This window comes from Melozone crissalis, unplaced genomic scaffold (assembly GCF_028551555.1).
Source record: "Melozone crissalis strain CALT ecotype California unplaced genomic scaffold, PUWL_Pcris_2 ptg000012l_1, whole genome shotgun sequence".
In the NCBI taxonomy this organism is placed as follows: domain Eukaryota; kingdom Metazoa; phylum Chordata; class Aves; order Passeriformes; family Passerellidae; genus Melozone; species Melozone crissalis.
Genome location: NW_026535790.1, coordinates 1699371 through 1719977, shown reverse-complemented (window position 1 = coordinate 1719977; position 20607 = coordinate 1699371). Strand labels below are relative to the sequence as shown.

Here is a 20607-nt window from a genome sequence, read left to right as displayed (position 1 = left end):
CTGGCCATGGTGACCCCACCTGGCCGTGAGATCCCTTCTTTTCCACATGGACCCCTACTTTGACATGTGGACCCCATCTTTGCTTTGGGGATCCCCACCTTGCTGTGGTGGGGTTCCTTTGCTCTGCCCTGAGGACCCTCACACCTCCTGAGAGACCCCCTGAGCTCCCCAAGCCCTCCCAGGGCACATTCCTGCTCTCAGGGACACCATCCTGGGGGTCTGGGTGAGAGGGGACACAGAGAGGGGACAGAGCCGGCTGGGTGCCATGCAGAGGAGCTCAGGGTGTCCCTGCACATCCCCAGGGATGGGGTGGTAGCTGAGCTGAGGTTCCTGAGCTATTTTTTCAAGCCAAGGTGGGTGCCTCCCACAGGCACAGCTCCTTCGGGTGCTGGGAGAGCTCCCCACGCAGCCCGGGGGGATGGGGAGCTCCATGGGGACAGCCTGGGGACCCCAGACCCTGAGCAGCCCTCCAAGCTGTCCCAAATGTCCCTTCTGCCTTTCCAGGAGGGTTTTTTTGGGCACAGCCTAGCCTGGAGCATCCCTGCCCATGCCATCCCCACAGTGGCACAGCGTGGAGTGCCCAGAGCCACCCACAAGGACATTTTGGGGGCAGCGTGGAGGTCCCAGGGACTTGCCAGAAACTCCAGAAGTGGCAGGGGGAGCTGTCTAGCAAAGAGAAACTTTGGGGTGACCCATCAGGGATAGACAGGATCATTGAAATCCAAGGAAGCTCCTGCAGGAGTGCTCTGAGAGCGGCAGATGGGTCAGGGACAGAGCAATCCTGGTGAGTCACGGCGGATCCGGAGGGGACAGAGAACGCTCAGGGAGCTGCAGGAATGTGTCTGGTGGGGAAAGGCAGGGAGAGCTGGGGCCATCCAGCCTGCAGGAAACCTTCTGGCATCCTGGTGGCACCTAAGGGACCTTGGGAGGGTGGCAGAGAGAGCTTTGGCCAGGAACTGCAGAGGGAGAAGAAGGTGTAGGAGTGACGGGGGGGGTAGGACCGTCAGGATGGAGACAGAGATCTCTGCAGCCAGGTCAGGAACTTGGGGTTTATTGCAAAGGGCCTGGGGGCAGGGCCCTGCTGGGAGCTGCAGCCACAGCTCAGAGCAGGCTGAGAGAAGAGAGGGGCAGAGAGGATGAGAGGGTGAGAGAGTAAAAGGGTAAGAGAGCGAGGTTCCCATTACAATACAATAAATCTTCTTCTGTGTTGAATATTCTAATTCTCACTAACCAATCTAGTACAAGATACAAATCCTGTAGCATTTCCATACAGCCTGTAAGAATCATTACATCATCATACTGTGTTACATTTTAAACCCTATAAACTCCTCTTTGGACCCCTTCTGCCAAGCTGGCAGGGTCTGCTCTGACCCTTGGGCCTGTCTGCAAGCAGAGGGTGTTGTTCCATCAAAAGGGGATCACCTTCAGCTGGCCATGCCATTGTTTTCCAGTTGTTCAGTAACTGAGGGATCTCAAAGCTTGCTTTCATTTCAATCTCGCTTATAGTTTCCATATTCTCTGAATCTTTTGCCAGGCAATCATATTTATAAGGCTTCCCTGTTTCATCTTCCCCAACAAAGGGGAAGCAGTTTTCAGCTGGAGGAGGGTGCGCTCAGATGGGATAAAAGGAGGAATCGCGCTGCGGGGGAGGCGCTGAGGAGCTGGAGGAGCTGTGGGTGCCCCGGGGGTGGGGTGAGATGTCCGTGCCCGGGGCAGGGCTGGCACCGGGGGCTCCTCGGAGGTCCTGGGGGATGAGCTGAAGTTCTGTTCCCCTGCGGGACGCGTTTTCCCCAGCCCCAGCCGAGCCCCCCGGGTCCCCTCTGGCCACGGTCACCAGAGGGCACTGCGAGCCCGAGCATCCCCGAGCGGCCCCGGGGCAGAGCGGACACGCAGCGGGGCCCGGCGGTCTCGGGGAGCTCGGACCCTCCCTCCTCCCCAGCGCCACGGGCACAACCAGCCGGGGACAGGGAGGGGTGGCCAGGGGACACGGGGGACAGCAGGCCGAGCTGCGGGCACGGCTGGCTGCTCGGTGTGTGCCCGGCGGTGCCACCCCACGGGCTCTCCCGAGCTCTGAGACCATTGCGGGTGCTGCGGGAGCCGTGCCCGCTCCGGCTCAGCCCCCGCTGCTGTGTCTGCTCCGAGGGGGCTCCGGGACCCCCCGATGGCCGTGCCCGACCGCGGGGTGCCCTCTACCCTGCTCCACAGGGCTGCTGGAGCAGCTGGGGCCGGGCTTTCCCCAGTGACACCAGTTAAGGTGGGTCGGGGGCTGTGGAGGGGGCCAGGGGCGCAGCCTCACTCCGGGGCGCTCCTTCAGGGCAGACACTGCCATGTGGCACCGTGTGCCACCTCCCTGCATCCCAGGGTGTTCCGAGGGAACATCCCACAGGGTGCTGAGCACCGCGCTGGGGTCAGTCCCGGTGGGGAGAGGTCACCAGTGCCTGGTGCCACCCTGCCCCTGGTGCCACGCATCCCCTGGTGCCACCTCGGACCTGGCACCTGGCCAAAGCCATGGTGGGCTCCCTGCCTGCCCAGCTCCGAGCCCAACCGGTTCCACTCCCTCACCGTGTCACCGTGTCGGCTCTGGGACCGTGTCCCCGCCATGCCGGGGTCTCTGTGGTCCCCCAGGGCACAGCCAGACCCTGGGCCCAGCCACCCCCGGCAAACCCCCGATGGCAGCTGGTGGGCTCAGCCCAGCGACCCCCAGCCCGGCCCCCCGACACCCCGACATCCCGACCCGCTCCACCTTAACCCACTGCCCCTCCGGCCCCTCATTTGCCACGGATTCCAGCAGCATGACTTCTTTCAGCATCATTTCATGGCCAGAGGGCTGTGAATCCTCCTCTCCCCGCCTGCCTCCCCCTCCCCTTCCCCCCTTCCCCTCTTTCTTCCCACCATCCCAATTTACAATCCCTCATTTCCATTCCGCTCCACCCTCTGGCCGGGGACTTTGTTCCCGGCCTGTATCATCCCATCCCAATTGTTCCGTGTTTATTTCAAACATTTTGGCGGGCTGTCACTGGATGGAAACTTAATTAATGGTGTGGTCTGCAGTGGTGGCACAATAGCGGCGGGAAGGGAGGGGGTGGAAGGCAATCCCCAGGTTTGGAGGGGGGAAATTCGGGGTTCGGATGTGCCCGACCCCCGTGTCAGGCCCGGTGCCACGTGCCCGGGCTCCCCCGTCAGAAAATGTCTCCGTGGGGAGGGGGATGCTGCTGGTGATGGGGGAGGATATAAGGAGGTTGGGGGGGGAGTAAATTTTGGAGTACGCAGTTCTAGGGGGTGTAAAGCAGGGGGGTCCAGTGTGGGATGTGTATGGCCTGGTTTGTCTGTAGCCTGGGGTGTGTATAGGGTGGGGTGTGCATAATTTGGGGTGTATGGAGCCTGGGGTGCAGGGACCCATGATGTGTGTAACTCAGATCTGGGGGGTGTGAGACTTTTGGGGTGCACAGTTCTGGGGTGGGGGTAAACCAGGGGGCTGCAGTGTGGGGTGTGCATAGCATGGTTTGCCTGTAGCCTGGGCTATGGGCTGGGCTGTGTAAGGGTTGGGGTGTGCACAATTTGGGGTGTATGGAGCCTGGGGTGCAGAACTCGGGGTGCAGGGACCCGTGGTGTGTGTAACTCAGGGCTGGGGGGTGTGGACTCTTGGGGCGCACAGTTCTGGGGTGGGGGTGTGTAAACTGCAGTGTGGGGTGTGCAGAGATTGGGGTGCACCCAGCCTGGGGTGCCCCACATGTGCATGCCTTGGGGTGCCCATGGCCGTGGGTGTGAATGTCCTGGCCTGGGGTGTGTGCAGATGTTGGGGTGCACAGTTCTGGGGGGATGCACAAACCAGAGAGCTGCACTCTGGGGTGTTCATAGCCCAGGCCATGCCTGTGCCTGGCTGTGCACAGCTGGGGTGTCTATAGACAGAGCTGGAGTGTGAAAAATTGGGGTGTACCTGGCCTGGGGTGTCTATAGCCAGGGTGTGCACAGTTGGGGTGTGCACAGTTTGGGATGCACACACAGTTGGGGTGTTCACAGTTTGGGGTGTTCACACTTAGGGTGTGCACAGTTTGGGACATGCACAGTTTGAGATGTGCATAGTTTAGGATGTGCACAGTGTGGGGTGTGCACAGTTTGGGTGTGCATCGTTTGGGATGTGCACATTTGGGGTGCACACAGTTTGGGTGCACACAGTTTGGATGTGCACAGTTTGGGGTGTTTGCAGTTTGGGATGTGCACAGTTTGGGATGTGCACAATTTGGAATGTGCACGGTTTGGGGGTGCACAATTGGGGTGTGCACGTTTGGGATGTGCACAGTTTGGGCTGTTCGCAGTTTGGGGTGTGCACAGTTTGGGGTGTGGACAATTGGGGCGTGCATATTTTGGGGCGTGTACAGTTTGGATGCTCACAGTTTGGGGTGTGCACAGTTTGGGCTGCGCACAGTTTGGGTGTCCACAGTTTGGGTGTTCACAGTTTGGGGTGTGGACAATTGGGGCGTGCATATTTTGGGGCGTGTACAGTTTGGGATGCGCACAGTTTGGGATGAGCACAGTTTGGGCTGTGCACAGTTTGGGATGCGCACAGTTTGGGTGTTCACAGTTTGGGGTGTTCACAGTTTGGGGTGTGCACAGTTTGGGTGTGCACAGTTTGGGCTGTGCACGGTTTGGGGTGTTCCCAGCTCGGCGTGCTGTAGCCGTGGCTGTCACAGCCTTGGCCCTACAGAATTCAGGGTGCACCCCCGGGTGTGGATCTGACCCTGGGGTACCCCAGCCCTGCTCCGGGTCCCGTCCCCTGCCTCAGCCGGTGTCCCCATGCGGACAAGCCCGGGGGGCTCCGGGGATGCGGCTGCGGTGGATGCCGGTGGCCCCGGCCGTGGGGAGGGGGCCTGGGGGGGCGGCTCCCGTGCCCGCCCCTGCGCCGCCATTGGCGGAAAGTTCGGGGCGCGACGCGGGGTGGTGGCCGCGCTCCCCCGTCCGTCCCCGCGGCCCCGGCCCCGGTGCGGGCAGCGCTGCGGGCAGGGCCGGGCCGGGCCGGGCCGCCCGGGGCCCCGCGGGCGCGGCCATGTGGGCGCTGCGGGCGCTGTGCCTGGCCGGGCTGGGGGCGGCCATCGGCGGCGGGGCCGCGGATCAGTGCAGCTGGAGGGGCAGGTAGGCACCGGGAACACCGGGAATACCGGCACCGGGAACCCCGCACCGGGAACCGGCACCGGGAGCAGCGGCCCGGGGCGGGCGGGGGTGGCACACGCGGGTCCTGGATCAGGCAGGTTCGTGGGGGATGGGCATTCTGCTCTCCCCGCCCCCCCATCTCCATCTCAGGGCTGAACCCCTCCCGCATCCGTGCTTAGGGTACGGGTGGGATGCTGGGAATCCGCGCCTGCCTCAGTTTCCTCAGCCCTGGGTGCGGCTCCCCCCCGCTTTGAGGGATGCTGGTCCCCCCGGGGGGCTCCGCGCCTCTCCGGCACCCCCTCCCTGAGCCCCCCACCCGTGAGACCCATCCCTGCGGCCGGCGGGACCCCCGGCAGGGCCCTGAGCATCGCCCGAAGGCGCCGGACTCGGAACAAAGAGCCGGGGCCCGCCAGAGGGGCTGCCCCACGCGGGGGGCCTGGGGAGACACGGGGGCCACGCAGCCACCAGCGCCCTGTCCGGGACAAAGCGGCCCCCGAGTGTCCCCGCTGTCCCCAGGCCAGAGTCCAGGCCTATCCCCCCCCCGTGCCGCGGGAAAGAAGCGGCTCCAGGCATCGTGTGTGAGAGTGGGACCCCGCATCCCCTGGGGATCCCCAAAGTGGGAACAGGGGACCCCGAGTTGTGGCCACCCTGGGGGTGGTTTGGGAGCCCACACTGCGTGTGAGGGGGTCTGTGCTGCTGCACCCCCCGCCCCTTAACTCCTTCCAAATAGTGCTGGGGGAACACAGGCACCCCTAAATGATGCGGTTGAACCCCAAGTCCAAGTTATCGAGGGTTTGGTGCTGTTCCTGCCTCTGTGGAGGGGCTGCTCGGGAGTGCGGGGGGACACGGGCCGGGGGTCCCTGTCACTGGGGGTCCCTGTCACTGACGCGGTGCTGTGCCCACAGCGGGCTGTCACAGGAGGCTGGCAGCGTGGAGCAGCTGTCCCTGCACTGCGCCGAGGGCTCGCTGGAGTGGCTGTACCCCACGGGGGCCCTCCGCCTCCGCCTGGCCCCCCGCCTGCCGCCCACCAGCGCCGCCGTCAAGGGCCGGAGCCCCCCGCGCGTCACCGCCTGCATCAAACCCAGCGCGACCTTCCGGGGGGCTCAGCTCTACCTGGAGAGGGAGGGGGGCCTGGAGCTGCTGCTGCCCGAGGCGCCCCGGCCCCACGCCCGCTGCTTCAGCTGGCTGCCCCACGAGAAGGTGGCGCTGTTCCTGCAGGCCACCCCGCAGCCCGACATCAGCCGCCGCATCGCCGCCTTCCGCTACGAGCTGCGGGGGGACTGGCTGGCCCGGCCCGCGCTGCCCTCCGCCAGCCTCGGCAGCGAAGGTGAGCCCGAGCCCTGCCTCAGTTTCCCTGGCCCTGCAGGGTGCCCGCGGGTGGGGAGGGGCTGGGTCGGGTGTTGTGTCACCTGGGGGTGACAGGCTGTGCTTGGCTCCGCAGGTGCGTGCCGGCCGTGCAATGACACCGAGATCCTGATGGCCATTTGCACTAGTGACTTTGGTGAGTGCCACCCTGGGCAGGGGACGGGGGATGGACCCGAAAGGGAAACTGGGATGGGATGGGATGGGATGGGCTGTGCAGAGTGCTGCTGGGGATGGGGATGGAGCTGGGAATGGGAATGGGAATGGGAATGGGAATGGGAATGGGGATAGTAATGAGAATGGGAACAGGATTGGAGATCAGGATGGAAATGGAGATTGAGGTGAAGATGGGGACTGGGGTGGAGATGAGGATGGGAACAGGGATGGGGATGGGAATGGGCATGGGAAAGGGAATGGGAATGGGAACAAGGTTGGAGATTGGGATGGAAATTGGGATTGAGATGAAGATGGGGACTGGGGTGGAGATGGGGATGGGAACAGAAGTGGGAATGGGAGTGGGAATGATAATGGGAAAGGCAATGACAATAGGAATGGGAACAGGGATGGGGATTAGAATGGGGATGGGAATATGGTTGGAGATTGGGATGGGGATGGAGATGAAGATGGGCACTGGGATGGAGATGGGGATGGGAACAGGAGTGGGAGTAGGAATGAGACAAGAACAGAGATGGGGATAAGGATGGGAATGAGAATGCAGGTGGGTACAGGGACTGCAATGGGGATGAGGATGGGAATGTGCACAGGGACAGTGATGGAGATGGGATGGAGACAGGGATGGGGACAGGACTGGGGATGTGGATGGCAGTGGGGACAGGGTCAGGGCCAAGCTGACAGCCTCCCACCTTCCCTGCAGTCATCCGCGGCAGCATCCGGAGCGTGTCCAACGACGCCGAGCTGCAGGAATCCATCATTGGGGTGAGCGCCACGCGCATCCACCGGCAGAAATTCCCGCTGTTCCAGGCAGGCGGGCGGCCGGGCCGGCCCGTGGGCAGCATCCGCACCCCCCTGCGCTGCGGGGTCCGGCCGGGCCCCGGCTCCTTCCTCTTCACGGGCTGGCTGCACTTCGGGGAGGCCTGGCTGAGCTGCGCTCCGCGCTACCGGGACTTCCAGCGCATCTACCGGGGCGCCCAGCGCACGCACCAGAACCCCTGCGAGTTCCCCGTGGACTGAGCGGCTCCGGGAGTGCCGGGGGAGCCGGCCCTGCCTCACTGAGAGCATCCCGGGGACACGGGGACGGTGCCCGGAGGGAGCGTGGCACACGGAGCTGGGCTGGGGCAGCACCCGCCGGCGGGCTGGGGGGTTTGGGGAAATCCTGCTGGAAGGGAAGGGATTTGCCCAGGGTGCCCAGGGAGCTGCCTGGGTGAGGGGTGCAGCAGAATGGGGAGCGGGGTGCTGCATGCTCAGGGGGTGCTGTGGGCACAGTGGGTCTGGCCAGACCCCGGCAGGGCTCGGGGCGGGTGGCCGTGGTGGCCGGTCCAGGGACACGGAAGGCACAGAAGGGAGTGGAAGGGCCAGGAGATGGATCTGTAAAGTTGAGGGGTGGAAGGGGGAGCAGGCAGCGGTGAGCCTGGCCCTGGCACGGGCAGGAGCTGCGGGGCGGATGCCAAGGAAGAGGAGAGAAGCTGAAGGGAATGAAGGGAACAGTGAGGTGGGAGGAAGGCTGGCGGGGGAGCAGAGGTGTCCTTGGCACGGTCAGGGCAGGACCAAAGCACTGACACAGGAAGGTGCCACAGGAACAGGGAGAGGTGACAGTGCCACCGTCCCTGGCAGCCCTGGGTGAGCAGGGCAGGCCGTGCCAGCCATGGGAACTTTGGACCTGGGGGTGGGGGGCATCGTATGTGCACTAAAGTTATAACGATACCAAATTTGTGACTTCTTTTTTATAAACTAAGCTGTATTTGTAGCGTGTGGCTCCTGTTTTTAACAAGCTGAGCAAGATGTTCAGTGTGTGCCACCTGCTCCCCTCTGTGCCAGCTCCAGCTATGACCCTGGGGCTGGAAACAGCCCTGATACCTGGACATCTCTCTGTATGGAAAGAGATTTATTGCAGTTTGCACATTCTGCACCCCAGCGATCCCCAGCACTTTGGGGTCCCTCTCCCCGGGTATCCCTGGTGTGGGGACCAGGGGCGGGTGGCTCCGTGCTGGGTGGGTGACCCTGCTGGAGGAGCCGCTGTCAGCGCTGATTCTCGTCAGAGCCAGCGGCCACAAGGCCTCTTTGTGCCTCATTGTGCCCGATTGTGCCGCGGCAGCATCCCAGCCCTGCCCTGCCCTGCCCACCCCGCCGGCCCCGGCACCGCTCCCCTGGGAATGCCGAGGGGGACGGGACCGCGGGGCAGGGCTGGGACGTGGGAATCCTGCACGGGGATGGGGAACAGAACCCCCGGGCAGGGAAGGGACACGGAATCCCCAGCCAGCAAACCTCGGCTGGGATGGGGCACAGGAGCCTCCCAGACAGGGATGGGACAGGGAGCAGCCAGTTGGGAATGGAGCACGGGAACCCCCCCAGATATGGGACATGGGGCACCCAGGTGGGAATGGGGCACTGGAATCCCCCTAGACATGGGACATGGGAATGGGGCACTGGAACCTGCCTAGACATGGGGCACCCAGATGGGAATGGGGCACTGGACCTCCCCTACACATGGGAATGGGGCACTGGAACCCCCCCTAGACATGGGACATGGGGCACCCAGATGGGAATGGGGCACTGCATCCCCCTAGACATGGGACATGGGAATGGGGCACTGGAACCTGCCTAGACATGGGGCACCCAGATGGGAATGGGGCACTGGACCTCCCCTACACATGGGAATGGGGCACCCAGATGGGAATGGGGCACTGCATCCCCCTAGACATGGGACATGGGAATGGGGCACTGGAATCCTCCTAGACATGGGACTCCCAGTTGGGAATGGGGCACTGGAACCCTCCTAAACATGGGACATGGGGCACCCAGCTTGGAATGAGGCACTAGAACCCCTCTAGATATGGGACAGGGGCACCCACATGGGAATGGGGCACTGGAACTCCTCTAGATAGGGGACATGGGGCACCCAGATGGGAATGGGGCACTGGAATCCCCCCGGGACATGGGAATGGGGCACAGCACCCCCAGCCAGGGACCTTTCCTCCCAACCATTGATGTCACAGGGCTCAGCACAGGAAATCTCAGCCCCTGAGCCCCCCCAAATCCCTCGAGCCCCCCAAACCTCTCAAGCAAAGCTCCTGCCACGTCTGCTTGTCATTAAAACCTTTCCAATTTTGTTTCAATAACACCTTTTCAAATATCACCAGCCAGGATGAGCTGCTGCTGAGTGCTCGGTGCCTCTGCTGACCACAATGTGCTTTTCCTTGCCAAAAAAAAGTTTCCAAAGAATGCTGTGGGCTTTGGAGCATAATTAAATATAAATATCTATATGTGTGTGTGTATAGAATGATCTGGCTGTGATAAGATCCTGGTGGGTTTGATACACAACACATGTTTTCCCTTGAGGAGAGTTTGCTGCTTGCTTTATGCTTTACTGCCAATTTTATACTTGGATATTTTCATTTTATCCTTTTTACTGCCCCATTTTGGGGCCGGGCTGGGCTCTGAGGGCTGGACCTGGCCCTGGGGAGGCTGGAGCTCCACGCTGGGCACTGCAGGATGCCAGATCCGAGCAGGAGCCAAGAGAGGCAGGGGGAAGGGGGAAGGAGTGGGAAACCCAGCGGAGGAGGAAAAATGAAGCTGGAAAAGCAATAAATGAGGTGCAGAGGGAATTGTGCTGCCCACGGCATCCTCTGTATGCGCGGGGGTAAATCACGGCTGCTCCGACCCCGCATTCCTCCCGGCTCAATGCCGGCGTTTAACCCGAGAGGCATCCGGCGCTTTTCTGCCCGCCAGCAAAACCTCTTGTTTTTCTTCCCATCTGTTTATTTGGCCAGAGCAGCTCGGTGTGCCGCTGCGGAAAGGGCTGGGACTGCGCTCCTTTGCTGGCATGGAGGTTTCTGGGCTGGTTTTGGTGCCCTCTGGCCCCTGTCAGGTTGGGTCGCTTCCCGCGGCTGTCACCGCTCAGCGCTGGGCCCTGGCCGGGGCACTGAGGCTTCCTGTGGGAGCATCGCAGGGATAACCATGCCTCAGTTTCCCCTCTGTGGGCTGGGGTAACAGCCCTTCCCTGGGGCTCTGGGAATCCCACAGCTCTGGGATCTCCATCCCAGCATTTCCCTGAAAGCAGAGCCCGGCCCTGGCCCAGACAAAATTCCTGCCCGGCCTCTTGGCACGGAGCTAGGCCGTGAAGGGTGAAAACACAATGAGACAAACTCCATGCTGGGGAATATTTCCTCCACAGGATGGAAAATGGGGTGGGAGGCAGCAGGGCCAGGGGAACCGGTAGGGGACAGTGAGTGGAGCTGGGGGGGTCAGGAGGGGCTCGGAGAGGGGTGACCACAGTGAGGGGTGAGCACAGTGAGGGGTGAGCATGGTGAGGGGTGAGGATGGTGAGGGGTGAGCACAGTGAGGGGTGAACAAAGTGAGGGGTGAGCACAGTGAGGGGTGAGCACAGTGAGGGGTAACCATGGTGAGGGGTGACCACAGCGAGGAGTGACCACAGTGAGGGGTGACCACAGCAAGGGTGACCATGGTGAGGGGTGAGCACGGTGAGGGGTGACCATGGAGAGGGGTGAGCACAGTGAGGGGTGACCATGGAGAGGGCTGAGCACAGTGAGGGGTGAGCACGGTGAAGGGTGAGCATGGTGAGGGGTGACCATGGTGAGGGGTGAGCATGGTGAGGGGTGAGCACGGTGAGGGGTGAGCACGGTGAGGGGTGACCATGGTGAGGAGTGACCAGAGTGAGGGGCGATCACAGTGAGGGGTGAGCACGGTGAGGGGTGAGCATGGTGAGGGGTGACCATGGAGAGGGGTGACCACAATGAGGAGTGTAACAGCCCCTGGCAGGACAGGGCAGGGTGGCCCCATGGTGCCCACCATGGACACAACCCAGATCTGCTCCAAAAGCCCCCCACTCACCAGCCTGCCCCACACGGGGTGGGATTTGGGGCAGCCTCAGAGAGCAGCGCCCCACAGCAGCTCCCTGTGTGCCCAGGGACGTGCCTGGGGCTCCTCATTCCGTGGGATCAGCCCCATTGTGCACCCACAGCCCAGCTCCAGAACCTCCGGGGGGCCGTGCAGCCCCTCGGCCACGCCGTGGGTGGGCATTCACACGGGATGGCAAACCCCGAGCGGTGGCACTGCCGCTGTCCCCGTCCCTGTCCCCATCCCTGTCACACAAAGGCAGCCGCCGTTTCCCGCCATTTCCCCCTCCAGCCCCTCTCCCCCCTCTCCTGCTCCCTTCGCCCTCCTCCTCCTCCTCCTCCTCCTCCTCCTCCTCCTCCTCCTCCTCCTCCTCCTCCCCGGCTGCCGGATGAAAGCCCGAACGTGTGAATCGCAAAGGGAGCCACAAAGGCCGCTCAGCCCCCCCCTGCGGCCCCCAGCACCGAGCGGGGACCCCCGGGACCCCCGGGCAGCCTGCCCACCCTGCCGGCAGCACCCCGGGGCTCAGGGGGTGCCGGGGGACACAGGGGTGGCTCTGAGATCAGGGATCCCCAGTAGGGTCAGGATAATGTTCCTGGGGTTCAGGGATGCCCTACACGGTCAGGGTGATGTCCCCGGGGTTCAGAGATCCCCAGTAGGGTCAGGATGATGTCCCTGGGGTTCAGGGATCCCCAGTAGGGTCAGGGTGATGTCCCTGGCGTTCAGCGATCCCCAGTAGGGTCAGGGTGATGTCCTTGGGGTTCAGGGATCCCCAGTAGGGTCAGGGTGATGTCCCCGGGGTTCAGAGATCCCTAGTAGGGTCAGGGTGATGTTCCTGGGGTTTAGGGATGCCCTACAGGGTCAGGATGAGCTCCCAGGGTTTGAGGATATCCCACAGGCTTGCATGATGCCCCTGGGACTATGGGAGCCCCATAAACTCAGCTAAAACCCCTGGGGCTCAGGGATACCCCATAGGGTCAGGACGATGCCTCTGGAGTTTAAAACTCAAGATGAAGCCCAGAGGGGTCCAGGATGCCCCAGAGGGTCAGGATGAGCCCCGGGGGGCCGGAGGAAACTCCACCCCACAGCCTTGGGGACTGATAACCCTGAGCGCACCCCCCATTGCTGCACCCCAAATCCCGGCATCAGCTCTGCCTCCAGCCCCATCCTGAGACCCGGGCAGAGCCAGGGAGGGATGCGGGGGCTGGAGGCGACCCCGGCCCGCCGCGGGGCCCCCTCGGCCCCTCACCCCCGTCCGGCTGCCGACAGCTGCAGGGAAGCGGCGTTCCCAGCACAGAGCCGCACATTCCTGGCGCTCGGGGCTGCTCTGCAGCCGCCGCGGCCCCGCCGGGGGAGGCTGCCCTGGGAAGGGGAGGATTAAAAACGCTTTGGCTGCAGTGACACATCGCAGCCGGTCCCCTCGCACGGCCATCTGCTCGTCCCGGCGCTCCGAGATGCTGCGGGCACCGCGAAAGGGCAGGAGGGACCGGGCACCCCCTGCTCAGTGCCAGGGCAGGAGGGACAGGGCACCCCCTGCTAAACCCAGGGGCAGGAGGGACCGGGCACCCCCTGCTCAGTGCCAGGGACAGGAGGGACCGGGCATCCCGGGCAGGGCAGGAGGGACCGGGCACCCCCTGTGTGAAAAATGCATGTATTTTATGATTGGCTTTTCGCAAATATTCAAATGAATATTATATGTGTTGTGTTAGAAAGTGATGCTGTATTAATTCTCTTAAGTACTGTGTTAAATATAGTTTTATTATAAAAATTGTTAAAATAGGAACTGTGCTATGTAGGATATTTTTTTTTAAAGAAAGGGCTTGCAGCGAGATAGCAGCCACAGGACACCTGAATCTTTCATAGAAAAAGAATTTATTGCCCTCTTATCAGAAGAAATGAACTTCTTCCCGCCTCGAAGGCGCTGTCAGGATTCAGAGGAAGAAGTTGATGATGACCAGACAGAATCCTGTGTTTGAATGGAATTTATGCATCATGTATGAAGTGTATGAATATGCAACAGGTTGTTGTTTTTAAGGGTTAATCCTAATCGTGCTGCCCAGAAAAGGTACCTGGACTGTCTGTAACTCTGTTTTTATTGTCTCATATTGTCCTAATTCAAATTATTATTACTGTAATTGCCTTACTATCTTTATAACCATTTTATTACTATTAAACTTTTAAAATTTTAAAAACAAGTGATTGGCATTTTTCACCCTCTGCTCAATGCCAGGGACAGGGCAGGAGGGCTCAGCCGTGCCCGGGCGTTTCCTCCTGAGTTCATTCACTCTGCAGCACCGCTCGGGCAGCTCCAGGAGCGCCTCATCCCCCACGGACCATCCTCCTCATCCTCCTCATCCTCCTCATCATCCTCCTCCTCCTCCTCCTCTCCTCCTCCTCAGCCCCCCGGCTCCCCTTGGCTCCGATTTCCCGGGATTTTCTGCTTTAAGCAGCTCCACCTGCCAGCAAGAAAGAGCAGAAGGCGGAAAATCGGGGTGATCCCCGTGAGCCCCGAGTTGGCCACACCGAGCCCTCGGAGGGAGCAGCCCTGGGATGTGTTTTGGGGACGGCTTCAGTTCCCCCAGTGCTGCTCTGGGGCCGTGATTAATGGGGTCTGGCTGTTGTTAGTGCCCCAAGATGTGTGTGTGGGGGTAGAACCCGTGTGTGGGTGTGTGTGCATCCTCATCCCGCTCCGTTCCCACAAACCAGGCGGAGGTGGGAGCAGGAACACTCCTGCCCTGGGCAGCTCCACAAAGAGGGGCTCTGCAGCACTGAGGAGGGGGGATCCCACTCCCCGACTCTGCTTCCCTGCACCCCAAAGCCATTCCCAGGATGGGGCTGGGGTCTCTCCTCCCCTGGGAACAGCCCCACAGACACTGAGGCACATTGTGAGGTTGGGGGTCCTGTGGCAAGGACATGGGGGCCACCAGAGCCCCCAGGCTCTCAGGGGACACCCTGATGTGGGGCTGGAGGGGGACCCCTAGAAAACCCCACTGTCACAGACATCTTTTTATGAGAAATCCTTTCCTTTGAATTTTTTCTCCTGGGAAGCTGGGAGGCCTCAAGAACAAAATGTAAACATTGGTTATCTGCTGCTGTGGAATGCAACAGGTGCATCTGTGATTGGCCCATGTTGGATGTTTCTAATTAATGGCCAATCACAGTCAGCTGGCTTGGACACTCTGTCAGAGACACAAGCCTTTGTTATCATTCCTTCTTTTTCTATTCTTAGCCAGCCTTCTGATGAAATCCTTTCTTCTATTCTTTTAGTATAGTTTTAATGTAATATATATCATAAAATAATAAATCAGCCTTCTGAAACATGGAGTCAGATCCTCGTCTCTCCCCTCATCCTGGGACCCCTGTGAACACGGTCACACCCCACAACTGCTGACCCACGGGCTGAGGAGAGAACAGTTCTGCAGTTTTCCTAAAGCGTTCTGATTTTATGGATTCCCACAGAGGTGACAGCAGGGACATCCCCGGTGACATGTGGCTGTGCTGGCAGGGGGCTGCGGCCCTTTGTGCCCTGCTGGACGGTGTTGTTCCGTGTTTGGGCTGCTTGGGGGGGGGGTCACTAACTGGGGCTGGGCTGGGGCTGCAGGGCCTGGGGCCCCCCCCTCCCAAGGCCTGGAATTTTCCCACATTGCTGCTGCCTTGCAGCCAGAAAGCCCTGGGGGGAGACAGCACAGCCCCAACAGCCCCACACGGGTGTGCACAGCCCTCAGCAACCCCAAACAGCTCCTGGAGCCCCTACAGCTCCCCAACAACCACAAACAGCCCCTACAGGTGCACACGGGTGTGCACAGCCCCTGTGACCATGTTCACAGGGGTCTGAGGATGAGCAAAGAAACGAGGATCTGACTCCATGTTTCAGAAGGCTTGATTTATTATTTTATGATATATATTATATTAAAACTATACTAAAAGAATAGAAGAAAGGATTTCATCAGAAGGCTGGCTAAGAATAGAAAAGGAATAGAATGATAACAAAGGCTTGTGGCTCGGACAGAGGGTCTGAGCCAGCTGACTGTGATTGGCCATTAATTAGAAACAACCACATGAGACCAATCACAGATGCACCTGTTGCATTCCACAGCAGCAGATAACCATTGTTTACATTTTGTTCCTGAGGCCTCCCAGCTTCTCAGGAGGAAAAATCCCAAGGAAAGGATTTTTCATAAAATGTGTCTGTGACACAGGCCCAACAGCCCCACATAGCTGTGCGCAGCCCCTACAGCTCCAACAGCCCCACACAGGTGTGAACAGCCCCCAGCAACCCCAAACAGCCCCAACAGCCCTACACGGCTGTACACAGCCCCTCAACAGCCTCACACAAAAGTGTGCACAGCCCTACAACCCCTACAGCCCCACATGGGTGTGCAGAGCCCCCCAACAGCCCCATGCACAGCTGTGCACAGCTGGTCACAAGTGCACCCCACCGTGCACACCCCACACAGGACTGTGCACCAACGCATAACCACACACAGATCCATGCACAGCCGGGCAGGAGTGCCAACACCCATGCAGGGCATGCACACCTGCACACGGCTGGGCACAGCTGCACCGGGCAATGCACACCCATGCACACCTGCACACAGCTGGGCACAGCTGCACCGGGCAATGCACACCCATGCACACCTGCACACAGCTGGGCACAGCTGCACACGGCAATGCACGCCCATGCACACCTGCACACAGCTGGGCACAGCTGCACAGGGCAATGCACGCCCATGCACACCTGCACACAGCTGGGCACAGCTGGACAGGGCAATGCACACTCAGCCCTGCACACCTGCACACAGCTGGGCACAGCTGCACCGGGCAATGCACACCCATGCACACCTGCACACAGCTGGGCACAGCTGCACATGGCAATGCACACTCAGCCCTGCACACCTGCACACAGCTGGGCACAGCTGCACATGGCAATGCACACTCAGCCCTGCACACCTGCACACAGCTGGGCACAGCTGCACCGGGCAATGTACACCCATGCACACCTGCACACAGCTGGGCACAGCTGCACATGGCAATGCACACCCATGCACACCCGCTCACAGCTGGGCACCATGCACACAGCCCTGCTCGCCCATGCACACCAAGGCAGCTGTAACAGCCCTGCAGGACTGTGCTCAGCTGCACAAACCTGTGCACAAGCACACACACGGCCACTCAGACCTGTACAACAACACCCACAGCTTCACACAGCTGTGTTCGTCTGTACACGGCCACATGCAGCCATCAGAACCCTTCACAGGAGTGTGCACAGCCCTGCACAGCCACACAGAGCTGTGTGTCACAGTACAGGCACACACAGCCACGCACAACTGGCTGTGCACAGCTGAACCACGACTCACTGCAGCACACAGTGTGCTCAGCCACACACACAGCTGGAATCAATCACAGCCCCACACAATTGCATGTCTGTGCAAACATCCACACAAACTGTGCGCAACACACAGAGCTGCAGTCACTCACAGCTCACACAACTGCACCAACTGTGCACAACACCCACACAAACCGTGCACAGCCTCACACAACTGCACATCCACACAAACTGTGCACAACACACAGAGCTGTTCACAGTACATACACGTGCTCATCGTGCACAGGACACAGCAGCACACCCCTGCACACAACAGCCATACACAGCCTGCACACACAGACACACACAGACACAGACACACACACACACACACACAAACAGCAGTGCACAGCCATTCACCACTCACAGCTCCACACAAACGTGTGCACAACAACCGTGCAGAACTGCCCTGGAGCAAAACCAGCTCTGCACAAACACACAGAGACACACACACACAGACACACAACTGTTGATACACACACACAGAGTTGTTATCACACACACAGAGCTGTTATGACATACACTCACACGTACAGCTGTCATCACACACACACTCACACACAGCTGTTATCACACACACACACACACACACACACACACACCTGTGCACACCCGCACACTCCATGCCCGGCTGTGTCCCTCCCGCAGCCCCGGGGCGGGGGCAGCGCGGATTCCCCGGGACCGTATCCCTCCTGTCCCCATCCCCGTGCCCGGCCCGTGTCCCTCCTGTGTCCCCGGCGTCCCGGCGGAAGGCGCCCGGCCGTGCTGCCCTCCCCTTCCGGCGGCCATGGATCCGGCCGTGGATCCGGGCTGGGATCCGGGCGAGCCGGGCGAGCCGAGCTGGGCCCGTCCCGGGGCGGCGCTGGGCGGCCGGGGGCTGCTGGCTCTGGCGGCGGCCAGCGGGGCGGCCGTGTGGGCAACCTGGGCCGTGCTGCTGATGCCGGGCTTCCGCCGCGTCCCGCTGCGCCTGCAGGTACCGGCACCCCGATACCCTGACCCCTGTGCCTGCCGGTACCGGCACCCCCGATCCCCTGTGCCTGCAGGTACCGGCACCCCGATCCCCTGTGCCTGCGGGTACCGGCACCCCGATACCCTGACCCCTGTGCCTGCGGGTACTGGCACCCCGATCCCCTGTGCCTGCAGGTCCCGGCACCCCGATCCCCTGTGCCTGCGGGTACCGGCACCCCGATACCCTGACCCCTGTGCCTGCGGGTACTGGCACCCCGATCCCCTGTGCCTGCGGGTACCGGCACCCCGAACCCCTGTGTCTGCAGGTACCAGTACCCTGATCCCGAGGCCTGTCCCCCTGACCCGCTGTGCCTGCTGGTACCAGCACCCCGATCCCCGGGACACCAACCCCGATCCCCTGACCCGCTGTGCCCCCGCAGGTGCCATACCAGCCCTCCAGCCCCCGGCAGGTGGCCAACACCCTGGCGCTGCTGCGGGGCCGCGCCGGCAAGACCGTGGATCTGGGATCCGGAGATGGACGGCTGGTAAGGCTCCTGGGGGAAATTGAGGTGTCCGGGGTGGGCCAAGGGCAGGGAGGGTGGAGGGGACACCCCCACCCTGCTGCTGCCGGGCTTCTGGCTGGGCTTCTGGGTGGCCAGGACCATCCCCGGTGGTCCCAGAGCACCCTTGATGGTCTTAGACAGCTGTAAGTGGTTCTAGATCATCCCAGGTGTCCCAAGGGGTCCCTGGGCTGTCCTGAATAGTCGTAGGCTTTCCTAGGTGGTCCTAGACTGTCCTTGGTGGTCCTAGACTGTCTTAAATATTCCTAGACTGTCTTTGGTAGTCCTTGGTGACCCAGCATGGTCCAAGGTGGCTCTAGACAGCCCCAGGTGGTTCTAGGCAGCCCTAGGTGCTCCAGGGTGGCTCTAGATGGCCATAGGGGGTCTTTGGCAGCCCCAAAAGATGCATGCAGGGAGCAGGGTGGCAGTGAAGGAATGGATGGTGCTGAGCTCCAAGGTCACCCTGCCTGTGAGCCAGCAGGATGGGGTGGGTGCAGCTGGGCAGCAGCCCCTGCCCTCCCAAATCCTGCCCCGGACTCAAAACTGAGCTGCTTTGATTTTCAGCCCTCCCTCTCTCCTGTGCAGGTGCTCGAGGCTTACAAGCAGGGGCTGAGGCCAGCCCTGGGCTATGAGCTCAACCCCTGGCTGCTGTGCCTGGCCAACTACCGTGCCTGGAGGGCCGGCTACCACGGCAAGATCTCCTTCCTGAAGAGGGATCTGTGGAAGGTAACAGCATCCCAAGGGTCTGGGTGTGCTCAGGGCAGGGCCAGAGCTCTGTTTGCATCTCCAGGATGGATTTACTGATGGCTGCTTGCTCCTTCGCCATCCCACACTGCTCCTGGGAGGTGGAAATCCATCGTCCTTTCCAGGGAGTGCCAGCTGGGAGGTGGAAATCCATCCTCCTTTGCAGGGAATGCCAGCCGGGGCAGCAGCCCGTGGCCAGTTCTGCTGCTTGGAGCAGCTCTGAGGAGAGGTTTGGGTGCTGCTGACAGGCTCACCTGTAGGCATGAGCTTCTCAGGCTGCCATGAGGTGTCTGCAGCCTGACCAGAGAGAATCCATAAGGGAATGTGGGTCTGGGATGGCGCTGGAAGCAGGTGTTTCCCAAGACGTGCTGCTTTCACACCCACACTTCCCCATCCCACATCTTTTGTGGCATCTTTGATCCCTGCAAAGTTTCAAAGATCACCCACAAGGTTTGGACACTCAAGCAGCTGTTCCTGCTCTGCCTGCTGCTCGTTATTGCCCTTTTCCTTCTGTTTTAAGGTGGATCTCTCTGACTGCCACAACGTGATCGTGTTCCTGGCCCCCAGCGTGGTGAGTCAGCCCCTCACACCCCGAGTCCTTCTGGGCCAGCTCCAGGGGGCTTGTCTTGGGAAACAGAGGTGAAATAAGGGTGGAATGGGTGGAATAAGGGGTGGAATAAGGCCAGGTGGGCACCCCTGTGGCTGAGTGGTTTGGTGCTGCACAAATTTGGATTTATGGATTTATGGAATGATGGAGGTTGGAAAGTCCCTCTGGGTTGAAGTCCTGCCATTCCTCCAGCACTGAGCCATGTCCCTAAGTGCCACATCCGTGTCAAAGCCCTGCAGGGATGGTGACCTCACCACTGCCCTGGGCAGCTGTGCCAGTGCCTGACCACCATTTCAGGGAGGAAATTTTCCCAATATCCAACCTGAACCTCCCCTGGCACAGCTTGAGGCTGTCCCTCTTGTGCTGTTGCTCCAAGTCCCAGCCTTACCCCGGGCCAGTACCAGCCCTCTGCTTTGAAGGGTAGATGTCCCAGAGGGTCCCTGGTGGCACTGCTACTGTGTGACCGTGTCCTAACGCTGCCTCCTGCCCCTGGCTGTGTCTCTCTCCCCAGAAGCCTCCCTTGGCCACCAAGCTCCTGGCAGAACTGCCCGACGACGCGCGGGTGGTGGCCGGCCGCTACCCCTTCCCCTCCTGGAGCCCCAGCTGCACCCTGGGCCAGGGCCTGGACCAGGTCTGGGCCTATGACATCAAGGAGGTGCGGAGGGAAGTGCAGGGCAGGGCCCAGCAAAGCCAGGTCTGACCCCAGCCTCATTAAGCCCGGTTTAACAGCACCCTCCTTAAGCCTGGCATTTTTAAGGGTCAGAGCCACTCCAGCCCTTGGCTCAGCTCAGGACAGAAGTGCTTGGCCAGCATTTGTCCTGGGGACTTGCAAGGTGGTAGAT

General features: G+C 61.1%; 2 protein-coding genes across 2 annotated transcripts; both read left to right on the top strand.

The window, feature by feature from the left end:
• Nucleotides 1-5044: 5044 nt before the first annotated feature.
• Nucleotides 5045-8434, top strand: METRN (meteorin, glial cell differentiation regulator). The gene is made up of 4 exons (XM_054270904.1): nucleotides 5045-5130; nucleotides 6054-6475; nucleotides 6590-6649; nucleotides 7385-8434. The coding sequence occupies exons 1-4, from the start codon at nucleotides 5045-5047 to the stop codon at nucleotides 7699-7701; spliced, it is 885 nt and encodes a 294-aa protein (XP_054126879.1). The 3' UTR covers nucleotides 7702-8434.
• A 9259-nt stretch (nucleotides 8435-17693) lies between these two features.
• Nucleotides 17694-20605, top strand: ANTKMT (adenine nucleotide translocase lysine methyltransferase). Its single transcript, XM_054270908.1, has 5 exons — nucleotides 17694-17879; nucleotides 18295-18399; nucleotides 19000-19140; nucleotides 19679-19729; nucleotides 20277-20605. Exons 1-5 carry the CDS (start codon nucleotides 17694-17696, stop codon nucleotides 20463-20465), a joined length of 672 nt encoding a protein of 223 aa, XP_054126883.1. The 3' UTR covers nucleotides 20466-20605.
• Nucleotides 20606-20607: the final 2 nt, after the last annotated feature.

Excerpts from the sequence above, each read along its gene's own strand:
- ANTKMT (XM_054270908.1), top strand. The coding sequence starts at position 17,694 with ATGGATCCGGCCGTGGATCCGGGCTGGGATCCGGGCGAGCCGGGCGAG. Across the intron at positions 19,141-19,678 it reads TGAAGAGGGATCTGTGGAAG|GTGGATCTCTCTGACTGCCA; the intron begins GTAACAGCATCC and ends TTCTGTTTTAAG. Across the intron at positions 19,730-20,276 it reads TGTTCCTGGCCCCCAGCGTG|AAGCCTCCCTTGGCCACCAA; the intron begins GTGAGTCAGCCC and ends CTCTCTCCCCAG.
- METRN (XM_054270904.1), top strand. The coding sequence starts at position 5,045 with ATGTGGGCGCTGCGGGCGCTGTGCCTGGCCGGGCTGGGGGCGGCCATC. Across the intron at positions 5,131-6,053 it reads CAGTGCAGCTGGAGGGGCAG|CGGGCTGTCACAGGAGGCTG; the intron begins GTAGGCACCGGG and ends CTGTGCCCACAG. Across the intron at positions 6,650-7,384 it reads CATTTGCACTAGTGACTTTG|TCATCCGCGGCAGCATCCGG; the intron begins GTGAGTGCCACC and ends CCTTCCCTGCAG.